Below are 14823 nucleotides of genomic sequence, written 5' to 3' on the forward strand. Positions count from 1 at the left end.
ACCCTATGAAATGATTCAAAAGCTTTTCTAAGGATACCTGAATAGAAAATAAAAAATAATTGTTTCTCCTACAACAGAAGGGGAAAGAAGTTGCACTCCCAATTTGTTTGGTTTCAAGTCAATACAAGTGAAACTTGAAACAAGAGGCTCGATGTGTCATTGCCTAATCTGGCAAAATGGTCATTTAAAGTTGCAAGAAAAACATCCTTTTGAAGGGCAAACCAACATTGTGAAAAAACCAAGTGAGCGTTGCAGCTTATGCCTCAGCTTTTTAGGAAAAGGATTGCCCACCACTGCTCTCAAATAAATTACAGAGAAAAATTTTCAACCCGTAGCAGCAAAAGACCGCCACAGCAGCCAAATAAATTGCACCTCGAGTTATTCCCAATAAAAAGTTATCTCCGGAAGGAACTACTTGATTCGCAAAAGCATCCGGTAGTCCCCCACTTATATAACCTCAAGTGAATATTTATACTTAAATGACTTTTACATACATGTGTTGAAAGAAAGTCTTTCTATTAAGAAATACTTTCTTCCAATATAAATATGATACATATGAGGAGGTATATTTTTGACAAGGTTTTAATCTCTTAAGAAACAAAAAATTTTACCTAAACTTCTTAGCAAAGTTTATTATAAACATAAAATATGCATATTTTGGTATTAGGTCAAAGTAGTGCCTAGCCACCATCAAACGCTCCAAAACTGAACGCTCCAGCTCTTGTATATGTACGATTAACGGGTCTGTCAAACAACGAATTAAAATCTGCTCAAAACTGTAAACCAAACATCAAACTGTGAGATGGTAGTGCCAAATTTTTAGATGAATTTTCTAAGAGCAGGTCAACACGTAAGTAATTTCTTCACCTGCAGTGACTTAAAAATCACCGACGGAAAAGGAGATTCTAATATAGCTAGGATTGTTGCTTACAACAATGACTTATGAAGTCTTGTGAGTCATATTCAATATCGCAAAACTTCTGTAGGCAATGTTTTTAAGCTTAGAATTGATGATTACAAAGGTTTTCTCAAGTTTTGTTTAAGCTTTATCGATACTGCGTTAAGAGGTGAAAAAAGCTTACGCCACAAAAACATCCTCCCATTCAAAGGACTGAAAAAAACACTGGAATAAAGTGACTGAAGATTTGCCCGAATCTCACACCATTATTGAATAAATCTGGTCACTAATTAGCATAAATGGCCTTAAACTAATTTCGGCTTATAAAAATATGAAAGTTTCAAATATAGTTCGTGGTCTTCAAACCCATTCAATCTAGCCTCAGCCTTTATTAAAACCTGGTAGAGTTGTTACCTATGCAAAGCTGTTTGGCAATAACATTCGAAAGCCAATCATTAGCGAGTCTGATAATGTTCTGATTTTAGAAGTTATCCTACTTATGGAATTGTATCTCCTCTAAGAAGTTGTCAATCATTTTTTCAAGATCTTTAAAACTGCTTTGATAGAAGCTATTAAGTGGCCAGCTGCCATCCACATCCAACTGAGCCCATACCATGGGTAGCAGTTCGACGGAAACGAATGCAGAAAGCTTCTTAAAAATGTGGAAGTGTTGCAGCAACTTGCTGATATAAACTTAGTTCCCAAAATCTTTCACATAATTAAAGCATTTAAAAGTGGCATATATGATACGTTATATCAATATGGTTGATGCCTTTTTTTGTGCTGATATTTTATATGCAGTTGTCGTACCGAGCCGACGTGTGCTTTGTGATTTTTTGTGATTTTGAATAAAAAAGTAACGAAAAAAAAAATTTTTTTTTTTGATATCTGTGTTTGTTGGGCCAGAGCACAGATTTTGTGAAAATTGAGTCAAGTAAATTTATAAAATGGTATTATTTAGACCTCCCACAACATTTTTAGTTACTTAAACTTTTTTTCTATTTGCACCGCACGAAAGAGAGTATTATTAAGCATTTAATCCAATTGTTTTTTCCGAAAGTGTTTATATAGCTACCGAATTAAGTGGCGAAAGTCTACTTTGCAATGAATAAGATGATCCGGAAGACCAATGCCATAACGTTTTTTAACAGATCACGATATGGTGAGCTCAACTGTTGCGCATGAAAAAGTCATCAACTCTGAGTCCTCTGCGATGCCAAGCTCTAAAAATTGGACAACTAGAAGAAAAGAGCCGATTCAATCAAAAAAATGCTAGTCGGAAGTAAAAAAAAAACACCAGTAAATGAAACAAACCATCGGCACATACGGCAGCAAAAAGGACGAAGACGGATGGAGCAGAAGAAGATCTTGATTGAGATTTTTATATTATGTGCCTGAAACCAATGCCTCTTGTTCTCAACCTCAACAGTTCACAAAAATGTGATATGCCATCGATATGGCCATATTCATTACAACATTCACCAGCTACTTCACATATCCTTAATGCAACTCCATCTGGAGTGAAGCTTTTATTTTTAAAATTACAAAATCATCATTTTTATCAATTTTCATCAATTCCAGTTGATGTAGAACATACAATTAGAAAAACATAACCCAACCCTTATATGAATAAGCTATTTTTAAAAATTGCCTTACAATTTTCACGTGCTTTGAAAACAAAAAATCATCATAATTTATATACATATATATATATATATATATATATATATATATATATATATATATATATATATATATATATATATATATATATATATACATAAAAATGTATGTATTAACATACTTCTTCTCTGTTACTCATTTTGAAACTATTAATAGGTCAAATAAGTTCAACTACTTTGTTTACTTTTAAGGCTTTTTTAATGAATGGACTCCGTGGAGTCAATGCTCTGCTACTTGTCAACTTGAAAGTAATCCTCCAATAACATCACGTTCAAGAACATGCAATATGCTACTGGGTTCTTGTCATGGACTTTATTCAGAGACTCGTGAATGTGGATTAAATAATGTATGCTCAAGTAAGCTAAGCTGTTATTTTATAAAATTAGTCATGAATATGTTTAAAAATACTTTTTTACTTAAAGCAATTTTGAAATACTGTGAGAAGAAAGAAGACTATTTCCATGCTTTTCATTTATAATGATACATACATTATATACATTACATATACTACATACACTACATACATTAAATGCCTGGCATGCATTACATACACTACATACATTAAATGCATTGCATGCATTGCATGCATTGCATGCATTGCATGCATTGCATGCATTGCATGCATTGCATGCATTGCATGCATTGCATGCATTGCATGCATTGCATGCATTGCATGCATTGCATGCATTGCATGCATTGCATGCATTTCATGAATTGCATGCATGTAGTGCACGTAATGCATGTAATGCATGTAGTGCATGAAAAATTGTGTAAGACATTTTATTTTATGCTCTAGAGAATTCCTAAAAATGTATATAAAGTGTGTCTTATTGCTGTCTATAACTAAAACTTTATGTAGATGTGAAAATTATTCATTTAAACAACTGGAAATAATGTAAAATGATAAAACTTATGATTTTTAAATTTAAAAAATAAAAGTTCCACTTCCTTTTTTTTGAAAGACATATGTCTGTCTTATGTTAATTTTACTCATTTTAATGCTAGTTTGGCTTTTTGTTTATTTTAATGTTAAACTTAGCTGTTGTAGTAGGAACTTTGAATCCTAATTCGGGTTTTATATGTGTATATATATATATATATATATATATATATATATATATACATACATACACATATACATACACATATACATATACATATAAAAACCCATCGTTTAGGTTTATTTGAAAGCAGTTTTTAAGTTTCCACGTTTTTGTTATTATGAATTGGCTGGAGGAATTTTTAGATGTTCCCCTCTTTCATCAACACCCTTTTCTGAGGTCTGCACTAGTTTTTGAATTAACACTTACAAGGTTGGTCAATTTTGTATGCACTTTTGCAAACGCCAATTTTTGGCATTTTACCAGTGTGTTCTGCGCAATCATGATAAAAGTTGGTGCAGTTGTGGTCACTTTACTACTTTGACGAGATTAATAGCAGCAGTTTTTTTTGTGTTATTACATTGTAAACATGAAAGTTCTTCTATTAGTTTGTATTAAAAAAGAACAAATAACAATCATCTTTCAATATCTTTGATCAGAAGAAATATTGGGCTGTAATTCATGGGAGGCTCTTATCACATATTTCGGGCAGTACACTTCAATGTGGAAGTGTTCATAAATCTGTAGATATGTTTATATCTGGCCAGGCAAGAGTGATACAAAAAGTGAGAAGGACACCTTTTGATCTCCACCACTGATGAGACGATTCAGCATGTTCAACATATGATAATGGCGAACCAGTGTGTTACTATTGATAATGTTGCTTGCTCTCAACAAATTAGTCATGGCTCCGCTTTTAAAATCATCCGTAATAAACAAGGCTTCTATAAAGTCTGCATGATATTGTATCCTAAAAAGCTCACAGTGAATCATTTAATACAAGCTAGGTTGGATAAAAGTCTTTTCAAGGAATCAATTAGTAGATAATCCCATGATATATCTGAACAATCCTAAGAGAAAAGTTCTAAGTATTAATTTGTGCACGTGTTTCTAAGTTTTGAATTGTTAGCGCTTCAGCGACACTTAAAGAAAAAAATATTTTTTTTGTCAAACTTGATGCAATTTTGCAGTGTAGGAATGGCTTATAGAAAACTTATTGTGAATAGTAATTACGACTGTTGTGGTGAATTCTACATTAGAGGGTATGTACGTTGTATTTTATCAAAAATTTAATTCATGTAATAGGCATAACTTGTGTTCTGTAGATTTTAAAAATTTACAAAAATTGTAATATATATTTTGTTTTTTAATTTTCAAAGCATGTTATAATATTTATAACTAATTTTATCTACATATATCCAGGCTAACTTTTTTAAATGGAATAACCACAACCCTAAGGTGTTTACACATAAAAATTTGGCTGCCCAGGTCTGCCCGTTTAAATTTTCTAGAATTTTTTTAAGACCGAGTGTATTCTATCACAAAATTGGAATTATTTGAAGAATGGCGAAAATATGCAAAGGAAGAACGAAATTCTCTTCTCAGTGACTTTATTCTGAAAGAATATAGTACAGAAAATGGGACTAGTGATTCGCAATGAAAAATACAATTTTAAATTACAAGCATATTGGCTAAGTTTGCAGAAAAGTGGAATGCAGCCAATAGAACTATGGATAACTTTTTAAACAAAAATAAAAGTTGGTTGGAGGGTAATAATTTAGAGCTTAAGATAAGTTTGCATCGGTCCAGAGCTTTCACAACATCTGAAGGAAGTTGGCCTCTAGGTTGGACCGAAAAAGACTCGTCAATAAAAACCAAAAGACGTAGAGTTGTTGATTTAGTGCAATCGCGGAGTGCCAGTGAACTAACCACAGCTGCTGAAATAGCACATCCTTTATCGAGTCATAGAGGCGAAGCTACTTCTATTAGAATAAGTACAGAAACACTAAAACAAAGAAAATCTACTGATGTGATTTGTGGCGGCAGGAAATTAAGTCGTGATGATGCATTAGCTTATTATGTAGATTCCAAGTGTACTAGTCACTCTTATATACAAACAAGAAAGCGGTCTCTGAAAGCGGGACATAAAGTATTTCCGTCTTACCACAATTTATGTAAATCCAAAAAGTCGTATTACCCTCCAGAAGACTTTATTTCTGTCTCAGAAACGCGGGCTGAAATTAAACTTCAAGCCATATTGAATAAAACAACTGAACGGATAATAACAACACAAAGTCAGTTTCTTAAAAATGAACCTTCTAAATCGTCACTAACATTAATACGCAAATGGGGATGTGATGGAAGTTCTGGCAATAGTACCTACAAACAAAGATTTGAGAACTTCAATGCTATTGATGAATTTCTGGTTGTATTTGCATTTTTCCCATTGAAATTGAGTGATTATTGTCATAATATTACTTGGCAAAGTCCCCGGCCATCATCAACACTTTATTGCCGACCAATTAAGTTCATCTTTTCAAAAGAAACACAGGAATTAACTGTTATAGAAACTAACAAAATTTTGAAAGAAGTATCTGAACTTATTCCAACACTGTGTACTGTTAGTGAATTTAAATTTATTGTGAAATACAATTTGTTGCTTACAATAACAGACTTAAAAATATGCAATCCTTAACTGACACGCGTTCAACACAGAAATGTTACACCTGTGGTGCAACTCCTAAAATGATGAATGGTGAATTAAAAGATATGGTTGATAAAAAAGAAAGTTACAGCTTGGATCCGTACCTTTGAATGCTTGCTCTACCTTAGAACCGCTTGGACATAAAAAGTGGCAAGGTAGAAGCAATGAGGATAAGTGTCGTATCAAACAGCGTTCGAAAGAAATCAAACAAAAGTTTAAAAAACAAATGCGACTCATTGCAGGCAAACCAAAACCTCGTTATGGCAATACAAATGATGGCAACACAGCTCGCAGGTTTTTTCTAAATCCAGAAAAGAGCAGTGAGATTACAGGATTAGACGCCAAACTAAATAAAAAGTTTAGCGTTTTATTAAGAAAGCTATCTCCTGGCCATGAAATTGGTTGCGTTATGTTTAAAAAATTTTGTTCTGAAACTAGAACTTTATATTTAGATTTGTATTCGTTTTGTATTTCTACAAATATAGATTTGCTGAATAAGCTCTTCATAACATCCGACCCTGTTATCAACTCACTTAGAAAACTACACCAAAAAGAAGCAAAAAAAATGCTAGTGGAGGTTTTAAATTTGATTGTCCCGCTTCAAAAAAAGCAAATTGTAATTTGTCCGATGAATCAGTAAATGTTTCAAATGATGGGTTTTCTGAAGATTAAAGCGTTGGGTGTTCGTGGGGAGTTAAATGATGAGTTTTCTGATAACTGAATGAAAATTTTGTTGTATAATTATGTGTATCTATTTATTTTTTTTTAATATTTTTTATTTCGTACTTCAATTTTTATTATAACAGTTGTCGCTACGATGTGGAAGGGGGGGTTATGACCGTTGAGGTTTGCCCCATACCTTTTCCCCCATCTGTCTTTGTGTACAAGTATGAATCATTTAGATATGTTAGATGGGCATAATGGCAATTAGATGTTTGAGGGTACTTATACAAGTTTTGCTTTACATTTGATTCTGTTTCAGATGGAGAGAGCAGATCATGTAAGAACCTACTTCTTTGGTTTGTTTTAGGAAATATCACTCAGTGGTCCACCTTTAGTGATTGCTCTAAATCTTGCAATGACGGAAATCCGACCCAATTCAGAACTAGAAGTTGTTATCCAGCAACTCTTTGTCAAAACATTGAAGTTGTGAATACTAGACCATGTAACCAGTTTCCATGTCCAGGTCTGTGTTCGTTTGTATGATTGTCATTCATCTTTAGTTTTACTTACTATTTATATTTACTTCTACTCGTATGGCTTGTGTTAGTTACCATACCTGTCTGCTTCATTTTTATGTTGCTAGAAATCAGGCTTAGTGAATGGGGAGACTGGAGTGATTGTTCAGCAACATGCAAAGTATCAGTTGCAAATCCAGTGCGTTATCGAAGTCGCGCATATTGTTTGAACAACTCTGTTTCTGCATACCAATGTGTAAAAGAAGAAATGATTATGTATGAACCTTGCAACATAGTCTCTTGTCTTAAAGGTGCAGTAATTATTTAGAAGTCTACATGATTTTACCTTCTTTTTTTTTTGTGCATTGATTTTTGATTTGTAATACCCAAATGATGCATTCCGGTGCTTTCTCTTTACAAAACCTTCTTCCCTCAAAGACAAATGAACTGCTATCGCTTGTCTTTAAAAGAATGGAGTTTTGTAAAGGGAAAGCACTGCATTTAAAGGCCTATTCAAATTGAACTCAACCTGAAAGTTGAAATCAAAAGCTAAATGAAGCTGAATGTGCTTTGTTCAACGATAAAGTTAAAAGCCATTTTTAGGATAAATATTTTTTTTTAGCCTCATCATGTTCTGCCTATAACATCTCGTTTATCATGGTGCTTGATTCCTCAAATGAGACTTCATCAACTTTTTTAGATAATAAGTTTAACACTGAAAAAGTATTTGCCAAAGATTTCATTGCGCAAACAGAGTTTGGTATCAATATGAATGTTGAAGTTGCTGTGGTAAGCTATGGTGGCACTGCTGACATAGTTTCACCATGCGGCTATCTTAAAACAAAAGAACAGTTCACCAACTTTATTGACAACTTGCCTAAGCACAATGGTAAAGGGGCACTTAATGATGCTCTTTTAAAAGCAAGAGAAGCCCACCTGGGCTGTAAGAGATTAAATGTGAACCCCATTATAATGTTCCTTACCTACAGTAATGAAACTGTCGAACTTGATATAAGTTGGAAACTGAGAACTTGGTGAAACAAGATGCAATACTTTTCGTTGTTGCAGCAGGTTCTAATAAAAACTTCACTGACATTATGAGAATGTCAACATTTATTTTATTTGGTGGTCGATGGATTTTCAATATCATGGCTGATTCTTTTCTTGACGTTAATGTTACGATACCGTATGATATTGTTCTTCGGGATATTTGTATAGGTAAGTGAGTAGTGTATCTGAGTTTAACTTTTTCTTTGAGTATAAGATATCAATAAGCCAAAAGTAGAACACTAACTCAAGGAACTTTTTATTTCAGTTTTACATAATGCTTTCTGCGTAGTGGCGAGAACATTATTTTAAGCGCTTGCATACTTTACTTTGTAGCCACAGGTCAGTGGGTGTCATGGGGTTCTTGGAGTGATTGCAGTTCCTCTCTGAATGGAGCTACTGGTGTTCGATGGCGGTTTCGTGAGTGCCGCAGTAGCTCAAACGAAGTAAAGTATGACTGTCTACCTGACGGAAGTAGAGCTTACTACGAACTTGACACATGTACTGAATCATGTAGGTCATTTTAAGTATTAATGAATTTTGCTTAATTGTTTGTGGGCTGATTTGCTTCATTTAACTTTTCTTAGTGTTGTCTTTATGAAACGTATTTTCTTAAGGTGGGTATAACAAGTGGAGCGATTGGTCTTTATGTTCTGCCAGCTGCAATAGTAATGGTATTTCTCCAAGAACTTACCGCACAAGAACTTGCAACTGTCGTTTTTTTGTCTGTGTTGGCTTGAGAAGTGAAGACCAAGAATGTAACACAGACTTGCTATGTCCCTGTATGTTTATTTGTTATAGGTTTTAGAATTTATATTCCGCTGAATTTTTTTTTTTAACTTTTTTTACATTACTTTTTTCTTTTAATGTCTAAAAGTTTCTAGTATTGTAATATTTTTATGATTTATAATGGTTCAATTAATTAACTTAGTTTTGTTTTTTTAAATTACGGTTAAGCTAAGTTGGCACTGAATGTTTTCTATGTCTATTTGGCTGGTTAGTTGAAATAAGTTTATTTTATTTGGTATTGGTAACATTAAAGCTGAACAATTTATTTACTTTACAATATTTTGTTGTTAATGCTATTGAGTTTACATTTAGTTGTTCTTTATAAGAATATGTAAGGGTAAAATTTAATCATTTTGCTATTAAAATGCCTTTCACATAGGATTTAACAATTGCTTCTCATGTTTTTTTAGTTATAAACGTATCTATTAGAGAAATATTTATATATTTTGTGTTATATTTTTGTTTTGGTTATTGGCAGAAAGGCTCTTAGGTAATAAAGTTTCTCTATTGTGTATAGTGTAAAGCTACACATATTTTCGTCACTAAAAACATTCTTAAGCAATAGTGAAAATTTATTTTAATGATTCTTCAGTAATAAATTGTTAATATAATATAACGTTTTCGTATTTGAATTAAATATTTTAACCTAAATTTTCAACTTTAGGGTTGGTTCTACTTTCAACACTAACTAGTTTCCTCAGTTTTGGCACAAGAATCTGATGTACTTTTTTTTTTAAAATCTCCTTAAAATGAGTTTTTATTGTTACGAAACATGATATAACGGTTTCCAAAAGACCTGTACTGATCTTTTGAAAATTATGTCATTTTAATTTAGGTAGACAGTATTTTTTATCTGCTTACATAAACTATATCTTAATTATATATTTAACCTAAAAACCCTACTATTTGTTTGTCAAAAGTAAGTTTTTAGTACTTTTATTATCCTTATAAGAAATATGAAAATGGTTTTAAAATATATATAGTTGCTGTTGAATGCATTTAATTTTTTATGGAAAAGTTTGTGGAAATGTATGTGGAAATAGTAGACAAAATCAAATTACTTTAGTCGGTAGAATAAGGAATTCTAAAATTATTTTCTTCAGTGAAGTTGGTATGCTGATAACAGAAGAAATGCTTGTGCGATACGTTTCCCAGTTTTGTGCCAAAAATAAAAGTCATACCATTCAACAGTGAGACCTGTTCAGTAAAAAAAGATTATATTAAAACCTTTATGCAAAGCAACCTCAATGTATCACACAGTAAGGCGCAGAATATGATTCCCGCAAGGGCTTAAAACTGAGCAGGTTCAATGTGAATGATTACTTTGTTAAGATGGAAAGAAATCAGACAAATTTACATCTGTTCAATATGCCAGAAAGAATTCCTTATAAGGACGAAAAGGGTTGTCAGCTGTCAACCCCTTGTCACCAGAGGGTTTTTGCGAAGAAGGGCAGCAAATTTGTATGCATTGTGGCACTGGAACATGGGGAAATTGTTGCAATTGTTGCGTGTGGCAGGGCTAGTGGAATTGTGATACCACTAATGATTATTTTCAAAGGCAAGAGAAACAGACCTCATTTATCTGATGATTTGCCACCTGGCTCGGCAGTGGAGATGGCAGCTAAAAGATGCATGACAACTGGGATTTTTTTCAGTTTAGTTCATCATTTTTTCCAATACAAACCACTAGATGATGTCTTACTCATATTTGATAGAGCGGTTTATCATTTGGATGCATCTATTGTGGATGCAGCCGATGGTCATAAGGTACATCTGTTTTGCCTGCCGAGCAACACGACTCATGAACTGCAGTCCATGGACAAGTCTGTTATTTGTTTGTTTGAAACCTGTTGGGATGAGGAAGTTATCAAGTTTTTGCGTTTACATCCAGACAGGCAACTTACTAATGAATGATTTAGCAAAATCTTTACACCAGTTTGTTACAAAGCACTCACACCACAGAACTGTGGTGTGAGTGCTTTATACCTAATTGGTGTAAGAATTTTGAATTTAAATGACTTTAAGTCTACTGGTCTGCACCCTTTTGAAAAAGATACCATTCCATCAGAAGCATTTGCATCGAGAGACATTACTTTTCCAGAAGGTACGGCCTTTTATGTAACTGTGTTCAGCGTTACACATTAGTTTTCAAAACAAAGTAAATTTTTCCTGATTTAACCAAGAGAAAATTGAAATTGAAAATTAAAAATATTACAAATGAAATAAGTATATTAATTAGATCTTACAATAATTAATGAATAACGTTTATTAATCAATATAAGATAATAAGTTATAAACAGTTCATAAAGTAAATAAATCGGAAGATAAATTTCAAAAATTTATTCCACTTCGACATTGTTTGACTCCATAAGTATATAATTGATTTAACAAAGTAAAATGCTTTTAAAGTTGTTTTTAATAATGTACACCTGCCAATTGATTTCTTGTAGATCCAGCAGATGGATCAGGTACCTCAATACCGGATGTGTCTTCATTCTAGCAGGCAGCAGAACTGGGAGAGGGGCAGGGTTTTCCATTCCCATTACCGGACAAGTTTTCAGTTGAGCAGGTAGCAAATCTGGAAGAGGGACCAAATTCCCCAATACCAGACGTGTCTTTACTCCAGCAAGCAGCACATCTTGGTCCGACATGTTTACCTGCATGACATCGATGTCACGTATGAACGACAGCTCTTTGCACTCAAACCTTGATATAAGCTTCAACGACATGATGCCTACCCCTAGAATTGCAAAGACAAATAGGGCACCTGGACGGAAGAATATTAACTACACAGTAAAACTAGTTTCAAAACAGCTGTTTGATGATGATAACAATAAGGTTACCAAAAGAAAGCGTGTTATTTCCATGTAATCTATTCTCAATCACACCTTACAACATCTTAGAATAGTTTAATTAAACTACACGGAAGCAATTATGTAAAGTGGAAGTTGGCGTGGTTTACAATCTTGTAAATATTGCTTTAGCTGTTTTTTATGCATGTATTTGAGGTATTTTTGTGAGGTTTAAATTGAACACGAAACTTTTTTGAAGAAGAGTTTTTATGAGAATAGAAGATTTACAATTTTAATGTTGTGTTTTGTGCAAGAAATCTGGAAATAGTCGTACAAACATTTAAGTTCCATTTCATATTGATTAGCTAATAGCAGCTTGAACCACTAGAGTATTGCTTCCTTAACTTTCTTTGCACATTTATAATCATGTTGTGGGAGAGACTTTTTCAAATATTTAAACATTTGCTGCATTGGTTTATATAAGGGCTACGGGCCAAATGGTTCACCAATTTGAAATATCATTGGTTGAAAGTAATCCAACAACATAATTTAGTATGTGCTGAACAGATTAGGTTCTCACCTCCTGATCGACTTAAAATGGAATTAAAATGTTTGTACGACTATTGTAAAGATGTCATAATGTGTGATGGAGACTACTTTAAATGGAAATACCGTGCTTTCTTATGCTATTACTATTAAATAAAAAATAATCGTAAGTTCCTAAGACTTTTTGAACATGCCAAATATAGCAAGAAGTGTGCATCTTATACATAATTATAATAAAATAGAAGAAGATTTAATGTTTTTAATGTTTTTGATCCTTGATCACTTTTACACAACTTTAATAAGTAATAGTACCAATACTATTAATTTATTTTAGATGAATTCTTCAAATATACATAATTAGAACAAATCCTGTAATCTATTGCATTAGAATTTAAATCTTCACATTTTATTGAAGTCCATCATATATTCACATATAATTTCTCTGTTTTTTGTTTATGATATGACATTGGTTTATCAAGCTAATTTTTAATAGTAATTTGAAAAAATATTACACAGGTCAATAGCATTTTTGGGGCCAAAGATATTTCAACGAATTTAGGGTAACTTTGGGGTGCTGATTCTGAATATGTCATCAGTTTAGCCAGATTGGCTCAAGTTTTTGAGATTTTTCGTGAAATGTGTAAAAAAAAGACGTAATTTGCTACACGCGCATTAACTTTATTGATATTGTCATGAATACAATAAATTTATCAAAGTAAATGTTGATTTTAGTTTATTTTAACTAGTTTTAGAAAGTAATCTTCAAAAATGAACAAGACATGAAAGATAGGAGACATTTAATTGCTGGAAAAGCGCTTTTTATATGATTTTCTTCTATGTGAGCTATTCAGGCAGTCACGCTGTAGATTCCAGCAGTAATCAGCCATCATATGTCTGTCCCATCTGCCTTGGTACCTTTCCTCCATCACCATAATATCCTGATGAAATCTCTCCCCTTGTTCTTCGCTAAAATCTCCAAAATTTTCTGGAAATCTGTCCAAGTGACTGTGAAGATAATATTATTTAATGCTCATGTGTACACCCAGATTTCTAAATCTCAATAGCATGTTTTGTACCAGTTCTTCATAATTGTCTGCCTTTTTATTTCCCAAGAAGTTTTTCACTACCAACACAAAACTACACCATGCAGCAGCTTCAATGTCATTCATTTCCTTAGGAAAATTTGAATCTTTAATGAGTTTTCGAATTTGAGGACCATGAAAGATTCCTGCCTTCAATTTTTCGCTACTAAGACCAGGGAAAGATCTGCAGATGTACATGAAGCAATTACCATCTTTGTCTAATGCCTTTACGAACTGCTTCATGAATCCTAACTTTATATGAAGTGGTGGTAGAATGATTTTTCCCTGTCCACCAAAGGTTCGTTCACTATGTTTGATGCTACTACTGTCAAGGTGTCCCTTGGAGGCCAATTCAGTTTCTTCCAGTGCTGATGTTTTGCTCTACTATCCCACACGCAGATGAAGCAAGGATACTTTGTGTATCCACTTTGCTGTCCAAGTAAAAAGTTGACCATTTTTAAATCAACACATATCAGCCACGAATGTTCATGGTAGCACAGTTTCTCCAAGACCATTTTGATATTTTTGTATTGTTTTGCAAGTTTAGTTGAGTGAGCTACTGGAAGAGATGCACACTGATTGCCATTGTTCAACAAAATACATTTCAAACTCCTTTTAGAACTATCTATGAAAAGCCTCCAGTCTTCAGGACGAGATATTTGTAAACCCATTTGCAGCATCAGGCCAGGAATATCCTTACAATATACAAGTCGGTCATTTTCACAGAAAAATTGAAGAAGTGCTTCTTCTCTGGTCCTGTAAGATGTAATTTTAGTTCCAGGCGTCAGACAATTTTTTTCACTTAGCCTTAAAGCTAAAAGTTCAGATGCACTTTTTGAGAGGTTGAGGTCTCTTATTAGATCGTTGAGCTCTCCTTGGGTAAATTGCGTAGGTGTTCTGAAACTTCCTTCATATTCTCGTTCACTTCCAGAACTAATGCTTAGCTCCATACCCTGCATTTCATCATCATCATCAGGTGGGGGAAGGTCAGGTAACATGGTAAACACAGGTACAGGCACATCTTCACAATGAGGGACAGGCCTTCTTGCAGATTCCATGTTAGGATACTCCCATTTTTGTTTCTTATGCTTATTGAATCCTTGCACTTGCACTGCACAGAAATAAAAGTCATCATGATGATTTTTTTGCTCTCTCCACACCATTGGAACACCAAATTTTAAGCTTTTTCTTTGTCCTTTGCTCCATTTTCGTAATAATTCAAT

The 14823-nt window shown here is 33.3% G+C and overlaps 2 protein-coding genes across 3 annotated transcripts in view; both read left to right on the top strand.

Moving 5' to 3' along the window:
• LOC149885242 (uncharacterized) overlaps positions 1 to 2913 on the top strand; it is a 47709-nt gene extending 44796 nt beyond the window's left edge. Inside the window, exon 8 of the mRNA XM_090095599.1 lies at positions 2773 to 2913. The gene's annotated coding sequence lies outside the window, so the exon portion shown is untranslated. The remainder of the gene's footprint in view (positions 1 to 2772) is intronic.
• Positions 2914 to 8387: 5474 nt separating this feature from the next.
• The window catches only part of LOC149885246 (uncharacterized), a 31299-nt gene continuing 24863 nt past the window's right edge, over positions 8388 to 14823 (top strand). For both annotated transcript variants that reach the window (XM_090095595.1, XM_090095596.1), the window contains exons 1-3: positions 8388 to 8562; positions 8728 to 8904; positions 9009 to 9173. In XM_090095595.1, coding sequence (XP_089951721.1) covers positions 8442 to 8562; positions 8728 to 8904; positions 9009 to 9173 — 463 coding nt within the window. In that variant the 5' untranslated portion in view covers positions 8388 to 8441. The remainder of the gene's footprint in view (positions 8563 to 8727; positions 8905 to 9008; positions 9174 to 14823) is intronic.

Source organism: Hydra viridissima, unplaced genomic scaffold (genome assembly GCF_058129835.1).
Source record: "Hydra viridissima isolate aposymbiotic clone 2 unplaced genomic scaffold, HvirCarnegie_v1 scaffold_8, whole genome shotgun sequence".
NCBI classification, from domain to species: domain Eukaryota; kingdom Metazoa; phylum Cnidaria; class Hydrozoa; order Anthoathecata; family Hydridae; genus Hydra; species Hydra viridissima.